At 40.2% G+C, this 21629-nt stretch overlaps 2 protein-coding genes across 7 annotated transcripts in view; one reads left to right on the top strand and one right to left on the bottom strand.

The window, feature by feature from the left end:
- Positions 1–16450, top strand: part of LOC108749416 (RIMS-binding protein 2) — a 19843-nt gene extending 3393 nt beyond the window's left edge. The window contains exons 2-17 of one of the 6 annotated variants that reach the window (XM_018488111.1): positions 1239–1373; positions 3242–3570; positions 3780–3957; positions 4182–4613; positions 4893–5199; positions 5413–5996; positions 6233–6359; positions 7034–7218; positions 7522–7926; positions 8157–8697; positions 8823–9038; positions 9345–9553; positions 9797–10033; positions 10173–10431; positions 12425–12693; positions 14189–16450. In XM_018488111.1, the coding sequence (XP_018343613.1) occupies positions 1341–1373; positions 3242–3570; positions 3780–3957; positions 4182–4613; positions 4893–5199; positions 5413–5996; positions 6233–6359; positions 7034–7218; positions 7522–7926; positions 8157–8697; positions 8823–9038; positions 9345–9553; positions 9797–10033; positions 10173–10431; positions 12425–12693; positions 14189–14707 (4830 nt within the window). In that variant the 5' untranslated portion in view covers positions 1239–1340 and the 3' untranslated portion in view covers positions 14708–16450. Of the gene's footprint in view, positions 1–1197; positions 1374–3241; positions 3571–3779; positions 3958–4181; positions 4614–4892; positions 5200–5412; positions 5997–6232; positions 6360–7033; positions 7219–7521; positions 7927–8156; positions 8698–8822; positions 9039–9344; positions 9554–9796; positions 10034–10172; positions 10432–12424; positions 12694–14188 lie in introns of those variants that run through there. The other 5 variants (XM_018488112.1, XM_018488110.1, XM_018488109.1 and 2 more) reach the window with 5 other exon arrangements.
- Positions 16451–21025: 4575 nt separating this feature from the next.
- Positions 21026–21629, bottom strand: part of LOC108749417 — a 2751-nt gene continuing 2147 nt past the window's right edge. Inside the window, exon 5 of the mRNA XM_018488115.1 lies at positions 21026–21270. Coding sequence (XP_018343617.1) covers positions 21170–21270 — 101 coding nt within the window. The 3' untranslated portion in view covers positions 21026–21169. The remainder of the gene's footprint in view (positions 21271–21629) is intronic.

Here is a 21629-nt window from a genome sequence, read left to right as displayed (position 1 = left end):
TGTGTGTGTGTGTGTGTGTGTGTGTGTGTGTGTGTGTGTGTGTGTGTGTGTGTGTGTTGTGTGTGCAGTCTGTTGTATGTAGTCTCAATCGCGGCAATTTTTTTCGAGTAAAAACCACAATCGAGCACTTGGCCGCACGCAACGCGTTGACACGAAATATCGCGTCAACAGCGGAGCACTCCGCTCGCGCGCTGTAGTTAATACTCCCTGGCTGTGCCTGTCGATGTTAAAGTACATATTCGCGGTCGGTTGGGTTCATTGTGGATGCCGGCAACGAGCGATCGTCGACCATAAAGTCGCAAACCGAAGCAAGAATTTCTACCGGCGGATTACAAACTCGATCGAATTCCTCGCACCAATACCTGTTGCCAATAATCGCGCCGATTGACTTTCTCACTTAACAAGAAACTCCTGCAGTTTTAGCGGCTAGAACAACCCTTTAATGCGCGATAGTTGAATCGTAAAGCCGCCCTTTATTTGACACAAAAAGGATCGAGCTGAAGAAAGTTTTTCTCATTATTCTAAAGTCTTAAATAGTCTTTGAATTAATAACTTTTTTGTTTATCTTTAAATTCAATGAAATTACTGTAGAGAACTTATAGTGCGTCGAAAAGAGATCTAGTTTAGAGGCCGTAAATAAAATAGATAAGAAAATCGGGCTACTTGAAAGTAATTTTATCAAATGAAGGGCCAAAATCGATGCAACCTAATTCGCGCTATATTTGGCTACGACATACATCTCTCACATCTCGTAATTAACACGTCAATAATTTCGCTCATTAAGTACTCATCTTATTTTCTAAATCTGAAAATATAAGATTGTGGCGAGAGTGCTACTCATTAACGAATTAAAAATATTTTGCATACGTGCATTTTCTCCTAGGATGACCCCATATCTAACTACGAATCAGCTGATCCGATGCGAAGGAACGCTGGTTCCCCTTAAACGCGAGGCCCCCCCCTCCCCCCGTTTCCCGAGAGAGCTACGAGAACAAGTTCCGGTTCATTCCCGAGGCGGGGTACGCACGTGACGGGAGAAATAAGAATTCTATACTTTACTGCAATAGAGTCGCACTGTTAGGCGTGTGTGGGATCGTCGTGCGGTGCGCGGCGCGGCTCGGCGGGCCGCGCAAAGGCCGCCCAATTAATTAAGATAGCTCCTAGACACACACGCTAGATCGATAGGGACCGGCCGCGATAAAGACTGGCGAGGGTCTCAGACTTCAGGGATGTTGCAGTGCTGTGGTGTTGGAGGTGGCGCTTCCACGGCACCTCAGGCTCCGCAGCTGCACGGTACCGGATCCGCTGTCGGGGCTACCACCTCCACGAGAACCACCATCATGCAGGACGCAGTTCTCGAATCCATCCTGGAGGTGAGCATCATTCGAATATACGAAACAATTTTGCAGACATGCTTTCCCATTTTTTTAATATTTTATTTTAAGAATCTATTATCTGCACTGAAAACAATGATGTTGGATCAACAGCATTATTTTAGATAATGTTGATTTAATAACAGTATTATTATAATAAAAAACAAATAAAAGTTTTATTAAATCATGGGCATGATGTATTGTATTTCTTTCATTAACGATGTGTGTGTGTGTGTGTGTGTGTGTGTGTGTGTGTGAATTAACAAAATTATGTTTTAATAAAAATAATGCTGTTGGTACATCATTTCTTTTTTAGTTTATTATTAGGATTTAATTTATTTTTTTATACTCTTTTTAAAATATATTACTATTAATTATACATTATTGATAATAACTTAGATTTTTGTTAAATGCAATCTCTAAGATAATGGAAAATATTTTAAGAATAATTTTTGTATTTTTCCTTTTTTAATTTTTTTAAGTGAGATTTCTGCATATTACTTTTTATGTCAGAAAAACTGAGTTATTTTAAATCTACGGGAAAAGTATAATATTTTCAACAAGACAGCGGGATATTATTTTGTAGCTGCTAAAAATTAAAGATTATCCGCGTGGCGATATTAATGAATTCGTAAAACGTGTGCGTGCGCTTTGTCGTGAATTGAAAGTCCTTGAAATTAAACAGATTACGTGGAAAGGTAATATGCATGTAATCAATACGCACACAAACATACACATGTGCGCGCGTGAAAGTTACGTGTAAACCATCGACAATGAACCGCAGCTCATGAAAAGCTCTCTTTCACTCTCGGCGTGGCGCTCGCCGGCACTTGATAAAGCATACGTAATATGAAAAACAAAAGTTTTTATTAATGCGTTCCGGTAATGATTGCTCGTTCTCGAGGGAACTTTAATTCGCAGCTCCGCCGCGCGTAAAATATAAACCGCTTAAACTTTGTTAACGACTGAAATTTATGTCTCCTGTACGCGATCATGCCTCAAAGCGGATCTCGGAAATCTGTACGCGGAAAATTAATATTGACCCGGCAGAAGTTCAAGCTACCGTAATTGAGATAATTGAGCAATTAATTTCGCGAAATGGTAAGCAATTTTACAGATTATAAAGCGATCGGTGTCGCCATAATTGTTAGCCATAATTTTTAGCTAATTATAAAAAGCTATTAAAGAGAAAATGTCGAAGAAAGCGTGATCCCTATTAGTATTATCCTTTTTTTTTATATCTTTTGACAAAGGATCTCTACAGTTAGATTTTATATATCGAGATCAGCACACCTTCGGGCATTAGAGCACAAAAGCTCCCCTTCATTACAAATATGACATTCTTGTCGCGTATCCAACTGCACGTCGCTCCGAGTTATTAAAAGCGAAGCCTTGCAAGCACAAAAATCAAACCAATTTCTCTTTTTATCTGTTATTTCCACTTTAACAAAAACATTGGCCAACTCTATAAAATTATATTAAAGTCTATTATAAAACTCCCACGTACATTAAACTCTAAAGTATCACATTTAAATACATTAATGGTTTTTCTACTATAACGTAGTACCACTTCTATTTCAGTATGTAATATAAAATATGTATTACAATTCTAAATTCTATTTTTTGAATCAAGCATTCATAAAAATATATAAATATTTATTTCTTATTATATCACTGCGTGATTCGGAACGATAAATCATCTGTAAATAGCTATTATTAATCGAGACATCGGTGCAACCTTAGCAAATCACTGTCGTGTCTACGTAACGACATACTATCGTGTAATATCGATCACATGCCGAAGAGTATAGTCCATCTATCGCACATTGATAAATTTATTTATGACGTTAACGATCAATTTTTTTCAGCAAATGCAGGAGACGGAAGCCCAGCGAGCGGAGCTGGAGAAGCAGCATGCGGACGCACAGAACCAGCTGCGGGAAAAGATAGCAGGACGCTATCAGGGCCCGGAATCGATTGAGGCGTTGCAATCGAAGATCCGAGAACTGGAAAAGAAGACCGAGTTGCAGATGGTGAAGCACGAGGAACTTTCGCTGGAGCTAACTAGTCTGAGACGTGCGCGCAGTAGGGGGCCGGTCGTGGGACATGTTACGTCCATGAACGCCCCTACATCCACTTGGCCGCCGGCCGGATCTGAGATTGATAGACTTATGGCCAAGATTGAGCAAGATAAAAGGTATGCCAATTGATAAAATGGATCCTTTTGATCGGACGAAATCGGCAATCAATCAATGAAAACACACTCTATCAATTTAAATGTTACCAATTATGTTAATGTATTAATTTGTGTAAACAATTAGTTGTTTGTAAGTGTTAATTGTTTTAACTATGTATGACTTATAAGTGAATCGAACACGGATTTTATATTAATAAAAATAAATTCAGCTCCGTCAGAATATTGCACGAATTGGACCACGCGCGGGGCGCGATAACCACGCAACAACCCTCGGTCACGCAAGGAATCCTTAGGTCCAGCTCGGAAAATCTTCCCAACCTCGGTCAGCATCAGCATCCACCTCATCCGCACGCCCTCAATCTCGGGATGCCTACCCAGATGAGCCATGTGCGTAATCCGCTTACGTAATATTGTATAATACAAAAAGCTTACATAATATTACATAATCTTTCTACCTAATTTTTAAGAAAAATTAGAAAAAATTTGACATAAAATTTCCCTCAATTTTTATTGAAAATGAACCAACAAAAATAATTCTTTAAGTAATTTTCTTTCCGATCTATGCTCTCTTTCTGATATTTGCTGATTATTGATAAAACTTGTTCGAACAGTACGCAGGTTCACCAATGCCATTAACGCCGATGATGCCTGGTTGTCCTCCACTGACGCCGAATGGACCACCATATCACTACAGCGAACCGATACCGCCGGCACCGTCACTTTCCAGCAGTCAGTCGCAGCCCGCTTTCCAACAGAAAATTCAACAGTATCAGCAACAGTCGCAGCATGAGATGTCGAGTTCTCATTCTCAAAGCGTTCTACCATCCCAAAAACAGCAGCCAACGCACACCTCACACTTCACAAGCAATCAGTATCAGGAGAGCTACCCGCATACGCAAACGTATCAGCAACCGCTTCAGCAGCAACAGCAGCAGCATCCGGCCTCGACCACGTACCTGACATCGGCTAGCCAGAGCGTGATACCTCACTATACACAGCCTGCCCAGACCGCCCAGAATTATCAGTTGAATGGGAGTCAACAGGTGTGTCGTCAATTATTCAATTACGATTACTTTCTTATAAGTAAGTAAATGAAGTATTGGAGGCCTATAGATAGAACGAATAGCATTATTTTTAGTATTCAATTTATGAGATACCTGTCTAGAATAGATTTCATAGTTACAAATTAATGTTTCAAACATTGCAATTTTTGGTAACGAGAGTCATCTAATTTTATAATTTTATTGTAATATTTGATATTAAAAGTAAAAAAAAAATTAAGACAACTATAAATTTCACAACAATCAATTTGTCTTGCGCAGGCAACGACATATCCTAGTTTGTCCATGGCCTCGCATACAAATGGAACGTACAGCACTGGTGCGACCAGCTACAACACCCAGCTGCCGCATCATAACTATACCGTGCCGCAGACGAACATTACGCAGACAACGTTGTCCTCGCTACCGCTGTATTCTACCACATCCTTTCATTCCCTTGGGGGACTCACGAGCGTACCTCAGTCCGTTCTTCCTTTTTCCACCGGTCAGAGTACTTTCGCTACCAGTGGATCGACATACTCCACTACTGTCGGGACCAACGCTTTCGGGACGTCGGGCGTAAGCTCAGGTCAGAATCGCATTAATGCACGATATTGAAAGATTTAGTCTCTCCTGTGTAATTTTTAATAGACTAAACAACGATTTAATTTTTTTTTTTATAGAAAATAAATCGTAACACTATTAAATTGAATTTGTTTACTCTTCAATGTAAAATATTTCTATAGATACGATAAATTTTAGCGTTAATTGACCATTCTGCTAATAACGCGTATTTGTGCAGGTACTAGTTCAGGAGGTCTGTTACAAGCAATAGGCGATCCTCTACAAGCGATGCAGCATCTTTCCGCCCAGTCGCAGGCAAATCAGCTTCAGCAGCAGGCGATTATCCAACAGATCCAGCAGAGCTTGCGCGCCAGTTCGCCGACCGCGCCCGGTACTGCGACCGGCTACCATTTTCTGGGTCCTAGGCAAATGCCGAAGATTCCCACGAGTATACTGACGAATCCCCTGGACCGATTAACCAACACTGAGGACATTGTATCCGAGGGTCAAGTGGACATGTTGGATGTACCCGGCAAGGGCAGATGTTATGTTTATATAGCTCGCTTTAGCTACGAGCCGTTCCAGCACTCGCCGAACGCGAATCCGGAAGCGGAACTACCGGTCCAGGGAGGCGATTATCTCTTGGTCTGGAGTCAGCCCGACGATGATGGTTTTCTAGACGCGGAGACGCTTGACGGTAGACGCGGTCTGGTGCCTGCCAATTTCGTACAGAAGTTGATCGGAGACGATCTGTTGGAATTTCATCAAGCTGTTCTTGGCCTCAGGGACGTAGACGATTCCGTCTCGACAAATATCCCTCAAGTGAGCAATATGAAAACTAGCGAGGTACATAATAAGTCGGATGCATTTATGTTTGCATTTTACTTGCATTTTTATCTTCACGTTAAACAAGATCGATGTTACCTGTGTGTTATGTATGAAAACAATATATGAAAATAATAACATATATTTATTTGAAAATAATAAGTATTGTGAAAACTTTATTTAGAGAACATTATGGAAGATAACAATAATAATTCTAATTTGATTTATTTTAGTGTTATCTGCAAGATATTGATTTAGAATTAGCCGCGTTAGAAGAAGGAAATCGGAATCGTCAAGCAGAACTATCCGCTTATGCGGAACTCGACAATATCGCGGAGGAGGATGAGCAGGAACCACCAGGTTAATACTCTCAATTTGTTGTTGTGACATTCTGCAAAGTGTTGCATGGCGCATGTCCTTAATGCTGAATTATATGATGTAATGTTATCAAATTTATATTCGCAATCCAGTAATCCAGTAATATGTAGGTATATTTGGTACTTGAATCATCTTTGAAGAAAAATTTATCCGCTTTTAGCGATGTGTTTGAAACGTTTCTTCGACTGTACACGTTTTCAAAATAACACAATTCATGACCCATAACTAAAAAAAATTGTTTCTAGATAAAACCTTATTTCCACAATATATTAATCCTGCTTGATGTGTCTGCAATAATGTATGTTCAATTCAATGTTGACTATCCAAGAAATAATGTCAAATTATCCTCGGCGTGTTCCTGTAGTTTCTTTCCTTACCCTATTTATTGCACGTTGATCATTCAGAACAAGAAATATATACACGTAAACGTCACACAGTAAACGTCCACGCCTGAATCCTGTACCGGTTTTCACGGAGTGAATAATCACAAAATAAAATGGGAAACACAGAAAACCGAAAAACCATTGCACTGTGTTAAGTGTTGGCTGGATTTAGGCTGGCTTAGAGAGATAGACAATAGTGAGAGATCCTTAGCTACAGCTAGGCTTTGTCTTTGTCTTTTCCTCCTGAAGAAGTCTACATGTTTTCGGACCTAGTTCCGGCGCCGCAGCACCTTACGCTTGAGCGGCAGCTCAATAAGAGCGTGCTGATCGGATGGACCGCGCCCGACAATATGCATCAACTCGAGTCCTATCACGTCTACGTGGACGGCGTGCTGAAAGTCACGGTGAAGGCCACAGAGAGGACCAGGGCCTTGGTGGAAGGAGTCGACTCTACGCGGGTTCGTAATAAAATCCGTTATCTATTAGACTCCTCAAACAGAATTTATAAATACAATATAAGGAGGACAGTAATTTTAATTAAAGTTATAATTATTAACTAATACGATTTATATAATTATTATAATAGAAAAGAGAATTATCTATATGTGATATAAAAGAGTTCTTTATAAATTGTCTTAAATTTTTTAGACTGGCACACAAAGTTATGTAAGAGAATAAGGGATTGATTTGCATAAAAATATTAATTATATCATTTGTTCATGTAACCCAATTATCTTGAAATTGTTCTTTCGCTGATGCAGCCGCACAGGATAAGTGTGCGCTCGGTCACGCATTCGAGAAGAACGTCGCGCGATGCCGCTTGCACGATGGTGATCGGTAAGGACATTGCGCTGGGCCCGACTGCTGTCAAAGCATCGAACGTCACAGCAACTAGTGCTGTGATATCCTGGCTACCTAGTAACAGCAATCATCAGCACGTTGTATGCGTAAACAACGTGGAAGTGAGAACCGTGAAGCCGGGCGTCTACAGACACACCATCACCGGCTTGGCCCCGTCAACGATATACAGGGTGACCGTCAAGGCGAAGAACCTGCGGGCAACGCATTTTGAGGATCAAAATGCACAGGCAGCAAACAACTTGGCCTGTCACGTTCACTTTAAAACGTTGCCCAAAGGATTACCAGATCCTCCGGTCGATATCCAGGTTAATACAAATATGATCGTCTCGTATTTTAAATCGTATACTTTTAAAATTTTCTATAGTTACAATAAAAATTCCAAGAGCAATATTAAATTCCGATGTTTTCCAGAAATGAAACAAAAATTCGTAATGACCAGAATCGAATACTAGAGACTAGAGTTTCTAGAATTTCTGTCAATGATTCTTAAAAGTTTTCGTGGCACTCATGATACGTGCTGTTACCCAATTTTTAGGTGGAGGCTGGACCGCAGGACGGCACTTTGCTAGTGACCTGGCAGCCTGTTGCCCTAAACGGTTCGGCCGTCACCGGTTACGCGGTGTACGCCGATGGTAAGAAGGTCACCGACGTTGACAGCCCCACCGGGGATCACGCGCTCGTCGATATACACAAGCTCATGGGTCTCAATCCGAAGCACATCACCGTCAGGACTAAAAGCAGGGAGAGTCAGTCGGGCGATAGTTGCGCAACAGCGATACCCTGCAGCGTGCTTCGGGGTGGTCCTGGCACTCACATGCCGCCACCCCATGGTGGACTTCCGCATATGGTGGATCAGCGACAACCGCAACAGTCCACCATGGGTCCCCAGCAGGATGATTCCAATCGCCATCGCATGGGCGGCGGCGTAGCTCAGCGATACCCAAACGCACCGGTGCCCTCGCACATGCGACGACACGTGAGCAACAGAGTAGACGCCCACGGTCAGGTTATCATCGAGACGGACGAGAATCTCTCCGACAAAGAGATTTATCCCGGACAGAACATTCCTCAGATGGGTAAATATTTTGAAATATAAAGAAGCAAGGGAATCTGGGTTTAATATGAATGACTTTGTACAACCCAAGCTCCCCTGCGTGATTTATACTTTTACTTAATCGCGATTTTTAATTATCTCGTGTAGGAATTCCGGAAATTACAAAAGATTCTGCAAGCGAAGCAAATTATAGCGAGGAGGACGATCCCACGCGAAGATCGCGGGGAATGCCACCACAGCATCACGGTCCGCATCATCGGTATGGCCCACAAATGGATCCACAGGGCCCGCCTGGAGCACATAGGTCTCCTAGCATGGGTGGTCCCAGCAGTAGACCACAAGATCCTTATTATGACCAAACGGGTAGATATAATGGTCACTGTGTTGCTGTGATGGAATTCTTTGCATTCTTTCCATCATTTTCCAATTTAATAATACTTTCGTTTTTCTTCTAATTAATTATTTCGAAAAATTGCTGTTTATGTTACAACTCTGAAGATAAACCCTGAATGATATGTGTGGCACTCTTCTCTTCTTTCGGACTCTCTTCTCTCGCTGCAGTGTTTGGTGTAAAATAATCATGCTGTCTAATTGTCTATCAACTTTAAGTGTACAAAATGAATCCATGTGTCGTATGTTATTATGTTCACTTTTTTAAATACTGTTCAGGATCTCAAAGAGGAAGGGGACTGGTTTGTCGTGGCGGACGATTACCCCAGGCTCAAGGTGGAGCAAGTCATCCATCAAATGTAGCTCAACAAATGAATAAGAGACAACGGTGGTTCGTAGCACTATTCGACTACGATCCTACGACTATGTCACCAAATCCAGATGCGTGCGAAGAGGAATTACCATTTTCTGAAGGCGATACTATTAAGGTTCTCATTCCATATCTTATACTACAATATCTCGTTCTTATTTAATATTTGTGATTATTGAAATTATTTTAATTAAACTTAAAAAGATATATGTATTATTTTTTTTTTATCAAATTTTTTTTTTAGATGAACTTGAAGTACATTTAATTTCACATTTAATTCACATTTATATCTATAAATTATACAAATGACAATCATTGTGCATTACATGATAGAAAAATTACATACGTTTTTATCCTATAGGTATACGGCGAAAAAGATGCTGATGGTTTTTATTGGGGCGAGTGTCGCGGTAGACGAGGATATGTTCCTTATAATATGGTGGAAGAGCTTAAAGATCCTCCAGGTCAAGGGCAGCCTGGTAGGCGGGGACCTGCACAGAGTGAGAGATGGGGAGACATTTATGCAAGCATGCCTGTGAAAAAGATGATAGCCCTCTACGATTATGATCCTCATGAATTATCTCCTAACGTTGATGCTGTAAGATTTTTGTTTTATTTAGATATTCAATCGGAGTCTTAAGAATCCACTAACTATACATAATTGATTGCCACGTGTTTACATAATGACTTGTATAATAATTTGTATGTTTTTATTATTAATTGCCTTAATTTTGCAGCAAGTCGAATTAACATTCCAAACTGGGAACGAGATATACGTCTACGGCGATATGGATGATGATGGATTTTACATGGGCGAGTTGAACGGTGTGCGCGGTTTAGTACCGAGTAATTTCCTCACCGAGGCACCCGGACAGAATCAGGGGCAACCGCCGCAGGGTAGCAGGCGACCCGGCGGCCAAAGCCAAGGACCGGGCGCGAGGGGGCCACCGCCACCTCCTCGCGAACCACCCCCGGCCGGTCACCGACGTGGCAAAGGTAAACACGCAATCAGATACCATTCATATTCATCAAATCCTCCTTATAGTACCAATTATCAGGGCATGAATAGCTCCTCAAGCCAAGACGACATCGGAATTAACTGTGTGTTCTGCATGGAGAAGAAAGTTTGTTGTTCCTACGTATTTTATTATTATAGCAAATCTGGTTATTATATAAACAGTGAAAAAATTTATTTTAAAGATACTAATTTTATTTGTTGCATTTACTTTGTATCTTGCTTCGCAGCACATTCATGTGCTCACAAGTAAACTCAATGAGATTTTTCTTATCAAGAGAGAGTAGACTTCGCTGTAATATTGATTAATTATCAAAGCAATAAATTGCTTTTGATAATAAAAGTATTTTTTTGCATCATGTATAGTAGCAACAATGCCGCTTTGTCAGCAAAATTATTTTTCTCCATGTGTATATATTGATATTGTTTTGACGTATCCAATCACCGTGAATGTTTTGATGTAAAAACGCAGCATCCGCAGCGCAATGCAAGAAGCGCAAACTGCCAAATTGTTAAAAGCCAGAAATAGTTTATTTCCGCTATAAGTTAGAAGTCGCTATGTGTCATATAAAATTCGATCTCTTCGCGGATGTTGGAACTGGCTCGAGGGGTTGTTGACGTTTTCACACCGACGCGATGCATCATTTTATTGTCTTGGATGATTGAACGATCGGATCGAAAATGCGTACGTATATTGTTCCTCATAAAATGCAAAATCGATGGCGATCGCGTCGATGTGTGCAAAAACGAAAATGCAAGCGTCAAGCAACACAAGACACGAAACCAGATGTGTGCCAGACGACAGGCAGAAGGGCCACACTGATATATTATTAGCATTGCGTAATTTGGCGAATTCGAATCGATATGCAATTCGAGCCGAATGAGCATGCGGCGTATAATTAGATTGAAATTCTTTTGGAGCAAGGTGTGCAAATCGCGTGTCCGACACACGCTCTACACGTGCCTCTCGACGCGAGAGGACTCGTTGTGTCGCTTCACACGCACCACCGTTCAACACCGGTTCTTCCAGCAATGTACATCGATATCACGCTCTCGTAGGCATTTAACAACGTCATGTTATTCTGTTAATTGTTACCACGATCGTCAACGTTACAAGTATTACACCGATAGAGTTCTTCGCGTCACATGTATATAAAAAGAATTTGGTAAACGTCCGTGAAAACACGTGCTGTCATACACACGACGATAGATTATATATGCAATAAAACACCAAGCTGCTTTCAGTGTCTTCTATTATATAAGTATATATCTAATATATACATATATATATATATATGTATATATTTATATACGTATATATTTATATATATATATTTTTTTTTCTCTCAGGGCACTATCTGCCTCTGTTACTATTACTCTACGTATCTGTCCTATTCTTTCTGTCTATATTATATACATACGTATATATTATATATTTACACTATATATATATATATATTTATCTGACTGATTATATACACACGATCATGTCGCTGTGATATATAACAGTTTACTTTATACCGACATAATCTGTTTCTGTGTGCCTGAACTGATCGATGGTCGTCGTGTCACATGATTGTCGTTCGTGTCGTGTTGTCATGCTGGCCATTTACGATTACGTTGATCTTTCGTTTGTTCATTGATCGGACGATACAAACCAACGATAGACGGTCGCGAGTTTCATCTAAGAATACCGGAGAACGAATGGCGACGTCGTGCCCACTGAAACTCGCGTGACTTATAAGATCTCGTCAAATAATTCCGGAACTTTTTGCGCGATCTTATTCAAATAATTATTGATCTCATCTGGTCTATTTCGCTGCTCGCGGCTCTTCGAAATCTCGGTAGTATATACTCTGACATGCTCGATCGACTCGAAGGAAAAAAGAAAAAGAAAATAGAAAAAAAGGAAAAAAGTAAAAGATAAATGCGCCATAAATGACAACACGGTTCTGTTCTCTTCTCTGTTGCTAGATGCCTGCATTGTGCCTGTGTCTGTCCCTGTCTGTCACTTAGACTCTAGACAACTACAACAACAACCACCACCATCACTAATGAACAACCAACAACATCAACTACAACATCAAAACAATCCACCGCATCTAGCCTATCAACAAGCGAATCACCACAGCTACACGACCGTAACCACGTCCAATCAGCATGGGCCCAGTCACTTGCCACCCAGCGGCGGTGTCATGGGTGCCCATCAGCAAGGTCCCGTACTGCCCCACCTTCAGCAACAGGTGAGCCCGCTCCTCTTCCGAGAATTTCTTCGTGCGCTTTTTCTTTCTCTCTCTCTCTCTCTCTCTCTCTCTCTCTCTCTCTCTCTCTTTCTTTTTTATGTGCTTTTTGTCGAAGTGTGTGCTTTTTATCCACACTTTTTGTGCGCTTGTTCTTCAGATACATCGGAGCTTCCACAATCAACGATTGTCTGTGATTGATGACAAGTCGTTGTTCCACGTTGACCATAAGTTAATTTCCTTTCAATGAGAAATGGAGAGAGGAAAACTTAAATTTTTTGTTACCACTGGCTGCGAAATTTTAGAGCGAATGAATATTTTCTTATTTAAAGCGAATGAATATTTTCTTTAAGAAACATTTCGTTTGTATTTCATTAGGATTTTTGTTAGGATGCGATCAATTGACAGATTATTCTTTTAAGTTTCTTTATTTGATTTACTTTTGCATAGATAAAATATAGATATCAGATTAAGTTATAAAAACTGAAACTCTACAAAAAAAATTTATGGTCTTATATTTTTATGCATTTTTATACATTTTTTAAATTACATGTTGCTCTCTATGCTTTGCTCTAACTCGCAATTGTATCTTTATTAGAAATAATTATTCAATAATTTTTGATCTTTTTGCATGAATGCAAATGATATTGTAAAATATAGACACATAAAATAACATTTTAATTATATTTCATAAAACGAATTTTTTAAAATACTAATTTTTCTAATACAATGTGGATTGACAATGAGAAGAATTAGCAAAGTCATGTTTAATTAGAAAAATCTGATGGCTGTTTAAATCAGTATTTTGTATTTTACTTAGTATGTTCTTCTTTTTGCAAGTATGAATCACGCTTTATTGTAAAACACACGTGTCGAAGAGGGCACGTAAGCTATGTGTATTTTGTGTCAGTGTGTGCCATGTGAAACGCTTTGAATCGTGCAGCATGCTGTAGCATCTTATTTGATCTTTCGTCATTTTAATGAAGATCATCGCAAAAAGAAGAAAAAAAAACCTATTTTACGCCTCGATAAACATGAATGTCCCGCACTAACACATATTTTACAAAAGGGTGAATCGGAAATACAACACAAAGATCTTTATAAATTTTCGTCCATTTTTCTGTTATCTTTCTCTCTCTCTCTCTCTCTCTCTCTCTCATCTCGAAACATATACTCGAAACATAAATAGTAGTTCTTTCTTTTGCCAATTATTTTTTATCACCATTACATAAAACAGAAATCATCACATATATCTTTCGAATTGCCGACAATTTATTTGCGTTAGCGAATTGTAGAATCTTCAGAATGATAGAAGAATATAGCCTCGCAGAGGTGACACTAGCGAAAGCAACGATAGAACGCGCGTGATAGAGTTAGGCGAAAAAATAGATACGGTTTGTTCAGTTATTAGCGATTGGATATCAATAAAACAAGAAAGCGAGACAATTATTATCAAGAGAAAGAAAAAATCAAATTAACCATATTTCTTTGTTTTTAGGGGAAGGGGAGGGGCGGCGTGGTCAATCGGATCGCTGGTAGTAACATGCCGGGAATGCAGGGCCCGGGCCAACATCTTCAACAGCAGGACTATCAAGGCCAGCAGCAAATGAATCAACCATACCAGCAACAGTCGAATCAGCCATACCAGCAACAGCAACAGCCGAATCAAGGGTATTCGCAACAACCAACGCAACAGTTCCAACAGCAAATGGGCCAACCACAGCAGCAACTAGGCCAGCCATTCTCGCAGCAAAATCAACCGGGCGGTCTCGGAATGCAAATGGGCGGTCCTCAGAGTGCCAGCAAACCTATGAGAGGGATACCAGCGGTGTTGCCGACGGCGCAGTCCAAGACACAGCCTAATCCAACGCAGCAACAGCAGCAGCAGCCGCAGCAACAGAGCACCGGGCCGAATCTGATGCAGAAGTTCACTGAAATGGCGGGCGCGAGTGCTGGCGGCGATATACTGTCCAAAGGGAAAGAGCTGATCTTCATGAAGTTCGGATTGGGCAAGTGAGAAGGAGCGATCACTGACGACGTGACGGTGATGACGATAATGATGATAATAACGACGCATTGTCGCGATCGTTTTTGTTTCGTTCTTCTCGCGCTCCGCACGCGCGCAAGTCAATCTCGTCAATCACGTGTAAATCAGTATTACTACGAACGTCATTTGACAGCAGAAAATATGCAACGAGGAAGCGATCTCGTCGGACGTTGTTACTGAAGACAAAGGGGACAAGGCGAGAAAAAGTGCGCCATTGCTGCTGCTGCTGCTGTTGCTGCTATTGTTGCTACTCGCTACTAATAATCGTTAATTACTGCAAAATAAAGAGAAACCGTCATAAATTGGATAAATATATATCGAGGACGAACCTTGATAGAGGCAGGGAGAAAGAACGGTGCGGATAGCTCAAGATGAGCCAAGATGAGCCAAGATGAGCAAAGATGCTCCACGTTGAGACACAACTGACGATTCTACCGATCGAGAAGAGACAAGAGACACGTACAAGATTCATCGAACTTTGTCTTAATCCTCCTTTTCTGAAATCTACTATTTTGTCTTCTTCTTCACGCGACGGTAGGATCCTCGATCGGTGCTGCGCGGTCCATTGAAGAGATACTTGCTCGTCCGTCGCGGAATCTCCTAACATACACGAGATAGTCAATATTATGGAATGCTATCTGCGAAATATACTTTAAGCGACGGCGCAAATCATGTAAATCGCGTATCTGCGCGACTGTTTCTTCCAATCTCTCTTCGTTCTCTTTGTTTTATTCAAAGCGCCGTTCGGTTCTCGGAGTAACGAAAGAAATCTTGCAGATTGTATCGAGTGTATGTAAGAGAGAGAGAGAGAGAGAGAGAGAGAGAGAGAGAGAGAGAGAGAGAGAGAAGGATTCCGCGTTAATGTAAATTCCGTATATACAAAAACGAGTCACTGGCGAAGCGGAGCTAGACAAGTCAAAGTTGGATCTTTCATCACACAGACGAAAAAGAGAGATAGAGGCCGACCTGCAAAGGGATAATCATATCGCCGTATAGGAATGAGGACGCGACAACAACGTGGGTGTGCCTTGGGAGAACCGTCTCACCCAGCAGCAACTAATAATCATATCTCTAATCGATAATTCCTCTAGCTATTTTTTTCTTTTTCTCGTGAAAATCGAGCGCGCTATATCGAGAGCCGCAGCGGCGCATATACGAATAAATGATGACGATCTCTCGTCTTGACAATTTTCTCTTGTTCCCGTGTATGTGTGTATGAGACTGGACCCCTCCCCCTTCCTCTTCTCGCGTGTTTCCTCACATTATCCCATGTCCTTCGCTTTTATTCCAGCATTCCCGAATGGACCTGCACGCGGATAGAATTGTCGCATTCGCGCCGCGAGAGAGATAGAGAAAAGGAAAGAGAGAAAGAGATCCTTGAGCCTCGTGTTTTTGGCCGTTCGGATGAATCTCGGAATCAGGATCGCCTGTTCAGATCGGGAGAAAATCGAACGAATCCAAGATGATGCCCGAGGATGAACGGCGATGTGACCATTTATCGTCGGACTTGTCTTGAATGGCCCACAAAAATTTGAGACGAAATGGGATACGAAGCAACGTCAGACACCAATGAAACGCAGACACGAAACGCTACGATCTTTCGATCGGGGCGGGCGAATCGGCCATGTATCAAACGATAACTATATATCATAACTGTGTGTGTGAGAGAGAGACAGTTCAAATGGAACGGGAGATCATAGCGTACTAAATGGTAACGGGATATACATATATACATATGCATATACAGATATACATATATATATATACATATATTATATTTAACTATTGCAAAGTATTGTTACATCGCTACTTGTATCGTATTTTGTACAAAGTATCTTTATCTTCGATTGTTTTCTTTCGCCAAAATATCTTTAGCAAAAAAATATGGCGGAGGAAGAGCGACAAATCTTTTCCGGATCCATTATCGAATCATTCAACAGCATTATTATCATCACCGCCATCATCATCATCATTTTCATCATCCTCATTATCTTCATTTTCCCAGCCATGTAATTGCCATGTAACTGCTATGTAAATACGTAATATGACAGTTATTTGGTAGTTACATAGGCAGTTATATAGTAGTTTTATGGGTTTATTTTCATCGTCATCATTAGTATCATCATCATTATTAGTATCATCATCATCATCAGTATCATTATCGTCATCGTCATCGTCATCGTTATCCCAGTCAGTTCGAGAAACTATTTCTGGAATCGTCATCATCATCATCATTATCATCATCATCATCATCATTATCATTATTATTATTTCGTAATATGCCAATCGGAGAAGAATTTTCCAATGACCTTAGCATATATTGTTATGACCCTGAGTGATCTTGACAACATATGTCAAGATCAAGATCATTTGAGGACTCTCCCGACCGGCGTATTTACTTTATTACCAATACTATCACCATAATCATTATCACATCGCTATGTCACGCCATTGACGCAATCTTGTACTTAATTGTTATTACTCGCGCTTGTCCTGTGTGTGTACTCGCTTCTCGTATGTTTTTCGGTGACGGTGAATATACATATACAGCAAGACAAACTCGAGATTTTGAAAAGAAGGGAGCACTGCGTAGGGAGATAATCATTTCCGTTGAAATATGAAGCAATTTCTAGGGAACTCAAGATCGCGATTCAATCCTTTCATCCCTATCAGGGTGTGTCACCAATGCGGCTTTAATGATTTTTTGGGGTACAATATATCTCACGTAATGATGTTACAATTACACTTTGTTAGAATTTAGAATAGAGGAGGGAAAGAAATTACTATTACGATGTTCAGAAAAATAATAAAAGTAACATTGACTATCTGACATATAAATGGAAAGATATTAATGAGCCGCATAATAGGAACATCATGTATACGTCAATATGGACCAAAATAAAATCTCTATCATTAAAGAAAAGTTGGAATTCACTATCTAAATAAAATAACTGTACAGCTCGTTTTCCATCATGTAATAAGTCCGCAGTAGATATCTTATGATTTGTTATGAATCAAAAGTTTTAATGCGCAAATCATTAAGACTGGAGAGATTATGGAAAATCATTATTTAAATGATAATAAGATTGCAAGCGCTGTAAATATTAAGATAACGTATATAGAAATTAATTACAAGAGATGAATGTATCTCCCTATCGCGGTGTTGCCGTTACACAAGTTAATGAATGAATGATTACACAACATGGGGTGAGTCTGTCTAAATCAAAAGTAGACAGAACAACGGTACTCAAATATCGAAACATTTCTTGCTTTTATTTTTTATTTTATTATTGCGTGATAGTATGATAGAACGATAACGCTCGGCTTTGAACGTGCGCGTCCAATGGATCCGATAATCGACCAGTCAGATCCGATCGTGTAGCATAGGATGATCGCGCGAGAGACGTGAGAGAATCAGTCGTTTTCTCTGCGACTATTCGCGTGGATAAATTCGCGAAAACATCAATGCACCATAATGATTTGCAACGGTGAAAATATTTCGCTTGCACAGTTATTTTGATTGCGTTTTTTTCATTAGAAATTATACATAAACGCGCATTTTGAAGCGAAAGAGAAAAAATATCAATACTTTATGGAACTATATATGACTGGACAATTCGGGTAATAACCGAGTAATAATTCCGAGTGGAAAGTGATATCGATATTATTTATCATTATTAGAGCACGTGTCCTCTTTCGCTTCTGCGACTTTTTATTTATTGTTTCTCCCGCCCCCTCCACCTCACTATTGATAATTTTTGCACTGTATTACGACAGCACCGAACTCATATCTGACAAGTAATCTTGATTCAGGCGATGTGAAGATAAAAGACTGATATCGAAGTTTCCGGTACCGCGGGTGATTATAACGAGTACCAAGACGCTAATAGCGAGTGTGTGTAATCTCTCACATATGTCGCGATCGTTATGTGTCTTTCTTCGATTGTTTTCTGCGTTAACCCACGTATCTCTATAATATAGCCGTGTATAGTTCTCTTTCGCGCGAGCGAGAAAGTATAAATATTTGTTACGGACTTAAAATTGATTATAGGCGTAAAGAGAGAAAAAGTAAGAGGAAACGAAAGAGAATTATGGGAGCACCGACGCGAGTTGTCGAGCGGGTTCCGGCAGGAAGCGGGTCTTCGAAGAAGAAAATATTGTTGAACAGAAGAGAGAAAAAAAGTAGAGAAACTAATCGTCGATGCGGCGCGCACACATTAGTGCTTTTACTTACGGTACAAAGTCGAAGAGAGAGAAAGAGAAAATGAAAGAGAAAGGAGTAAGCGTTTTTACTTATCATCGTTAGACTTTTAGATATGATCACCCTAAAACGCACCTATATGACTTTCACGCGAACGGACTCATTATGTATCTCGCGTTTGAACGAAACCATCTTCGCGACGCTCATCAATCCTCTTCGCGCGATTCAGACCAAGCGCCAGCGATTCGATCGTTTAATGAGAACAATAAAATAGCGAGACGCGACGAGACGATCGAGCGCGAGGATTACGCGATGGTCTCGCTCCTGAAGGCTCCTGATCCGTCATCGCGTTAAGAATGTCGCATGATTATTGGATCTCCTCTATGAATTACATCTTCTTGAAAGCCGTGATATTCGTATATAGCTAAAAGTTTGAATTTTTGATCCGCGTCCAATGTGTGACTTTAAATGGTCAGTTCTAATCCACCTCTAATCTCATAGAGCTAGTGATGCATCTTACAATGTCCTATCGAATGTGAATTGTTGTCTGTAATGTTTCCATATCCGACAATCTTCTCGTTGTAAATTTTATCGAAGATGAATGTTAATCTTTTCCTTCTGCGATTGCGATGACGGATCGTCGGCCTTAACTTGGCGGTATCAGTCGCGGCAGATCTACTGAGTATTTCTTGGGATCGTTTATCGAGCTTCATGCCTCTGTATATCTCATTGTACATTCTCATCGTTATCGACTTTTAGCCTCTGAATGGGACGATCCGTGTAGCTCTTTTGATATCGCGGCGATCGGCGTCGAGGACTGAAATCGACTGGCGAACGAACGAGCGAGTGAGCGAGCGTGCGAACGAGTTCTCGAATGCTGAAAGGAACGCAGGTGCGCCCAACAATCCTTCACAATTTTCCGGACGTTTCTTTCGGTCTTCGTAGATACCTTTAGACATAAGGCACTGGGTTGATTTCACCTACTATATAGGTGTCGAATAGAATAAATATAACGCCCGCCCTCCGCGCATTTACACACGTACACAAGACACACACATATCCCAGGTCGACGAGCGTCGATACGAGTGTCCGTTTCTGAAAGTCTTACTATCTGAGAATGGTTCTTTCACAGTAAATCGTTCGCGAATGATTCTTCATTCTTCTCAGCGCGAGCGCTGAAAATTAAACTTGTGAAAGATAAGCGCGATAAATTTAACGATTATACTTGACAGCTTTATTCTCTGAATATAATTTATTTTAGGAGTTTGTTGAGACTGAAATATGATGGGAAAAATCACAGGCTTGGTACGATCTTAAACGGATACCGACGTGATCGACGACAATCGTTCTGGGAACCGTGGACTTTCGTTCCGCAAGGAAAGCTTCACTGACGGAGGGAGAGAGCGCTATAACGAATCAAAGTGACTGACAGAGGGGCGGTTTAAGGAGAAGGCTACGAAGATATCTGGACAATGTTAATTAGTCGCCAATTATTGTCATTCTTTCTCTCGTGTCGACATTAAGAACGTATGAAGCGGGAGCAGGAGGTAGCGCAAATCGACTATATAATACGTTTCAATATAAACGAAAAAAAAAAAATAATGAAAAGGAAATATATCGCGTCGTCTCTTAAGCATGCCAAGAGAGAGAAACGCCAGCTACGTTTGTCATTCAGTAATCTTGCGCTTTGTTTTTTCTATGAATCGGTGCGTGACGATCTTACTCCTTGTTAGATCGAGGTGAAGTAAGAGAAACAGAAGAAAAAAAGCTGCTCTATATATATATATATATATATATATATATATATATGTACATATATATATGAAGAGAAAACAGAAGATTTAAGAGAGCTCACAAAAACACACACACAATGTTATTATAAACGATTAATTAATAAAAAAACGAATCTTGTTTGTTGTTACTTCTGGTATACCTCGTTATGGACCACCGCACCGATTTATCGTATCACTAATTGGTTCGTCTTTTGAGTTTTTCCTCAAGCTACGTTTTTTTTTTCGTTTTATAGATATTTCTGCAAGTCTGAATATAGACGGGAGAGTAATTGATTCAGCCGGAAAACAGAATGCTCAATTTTTATTTAATATGTCGTAATGGAGTATGAATACACAATATATATCAAATTGATATATAGCTGTCACGTTGGAGAGTATTGTGGAACTAAAAGTATTTTGCGTGACGATAAAACAATCTCCTCAGGTTGACGACATAATCTACGTGTCTTCCTCCCAGACGGTCTCCGTGAGTATAGCGATGTTGTCCAGGCCACGCATCGGTGCGTACTCGAGCGTCCACATCACATTCGTGAAAACGACTGCAGCAATATTATGAATAATTTATCAACGAGAAAATATCGTCGCGTACGATATCGTTATTGTAAAAATACGCGTGAGTTTGATATGCGTATCTAAGATCGTGAAACCTTAATAGCATTCACGAGATCGTCGCTAATTTTATCTCATCCGATTTTAGATAGGTCTTCAATAAATAAATATTTTCGATTCTCAAGAAGCATGTAAAATTAAAAATGTTTGGTATTGTAATTCAAATTGAATTTCTATCAAAGGAAAAATTGTACAGCATGCATCGCAGATGAAATACAAGTAATTCAGAAATATCGATTTCTCTCAACAATGGTTGACAATATATTCGGACAATACTAAAGTTTCAGAT

The sequence above is a fragment of the Trachymyrmex septentrionalis genome, unplaced genomic scaffold (genome assembly GCF_001594115.1).
Source record: "Trachymyrmex septentrionalis isolate Tsep2-gDNA-1 unplaced genomic scaffold, Tsep1.0 scaffold29, whole genome shotgun sequence".
Lineage (NCBI taxonomy): Eukaryota > Metazoa > Arthropoda > Insecta > Hymenoptera > Formicidae > Trachymyrmex > Trachymyrmex septentrionalis.
This window is presented reverse-complemented; position numbering and strand designations above follow the sequence as displayed.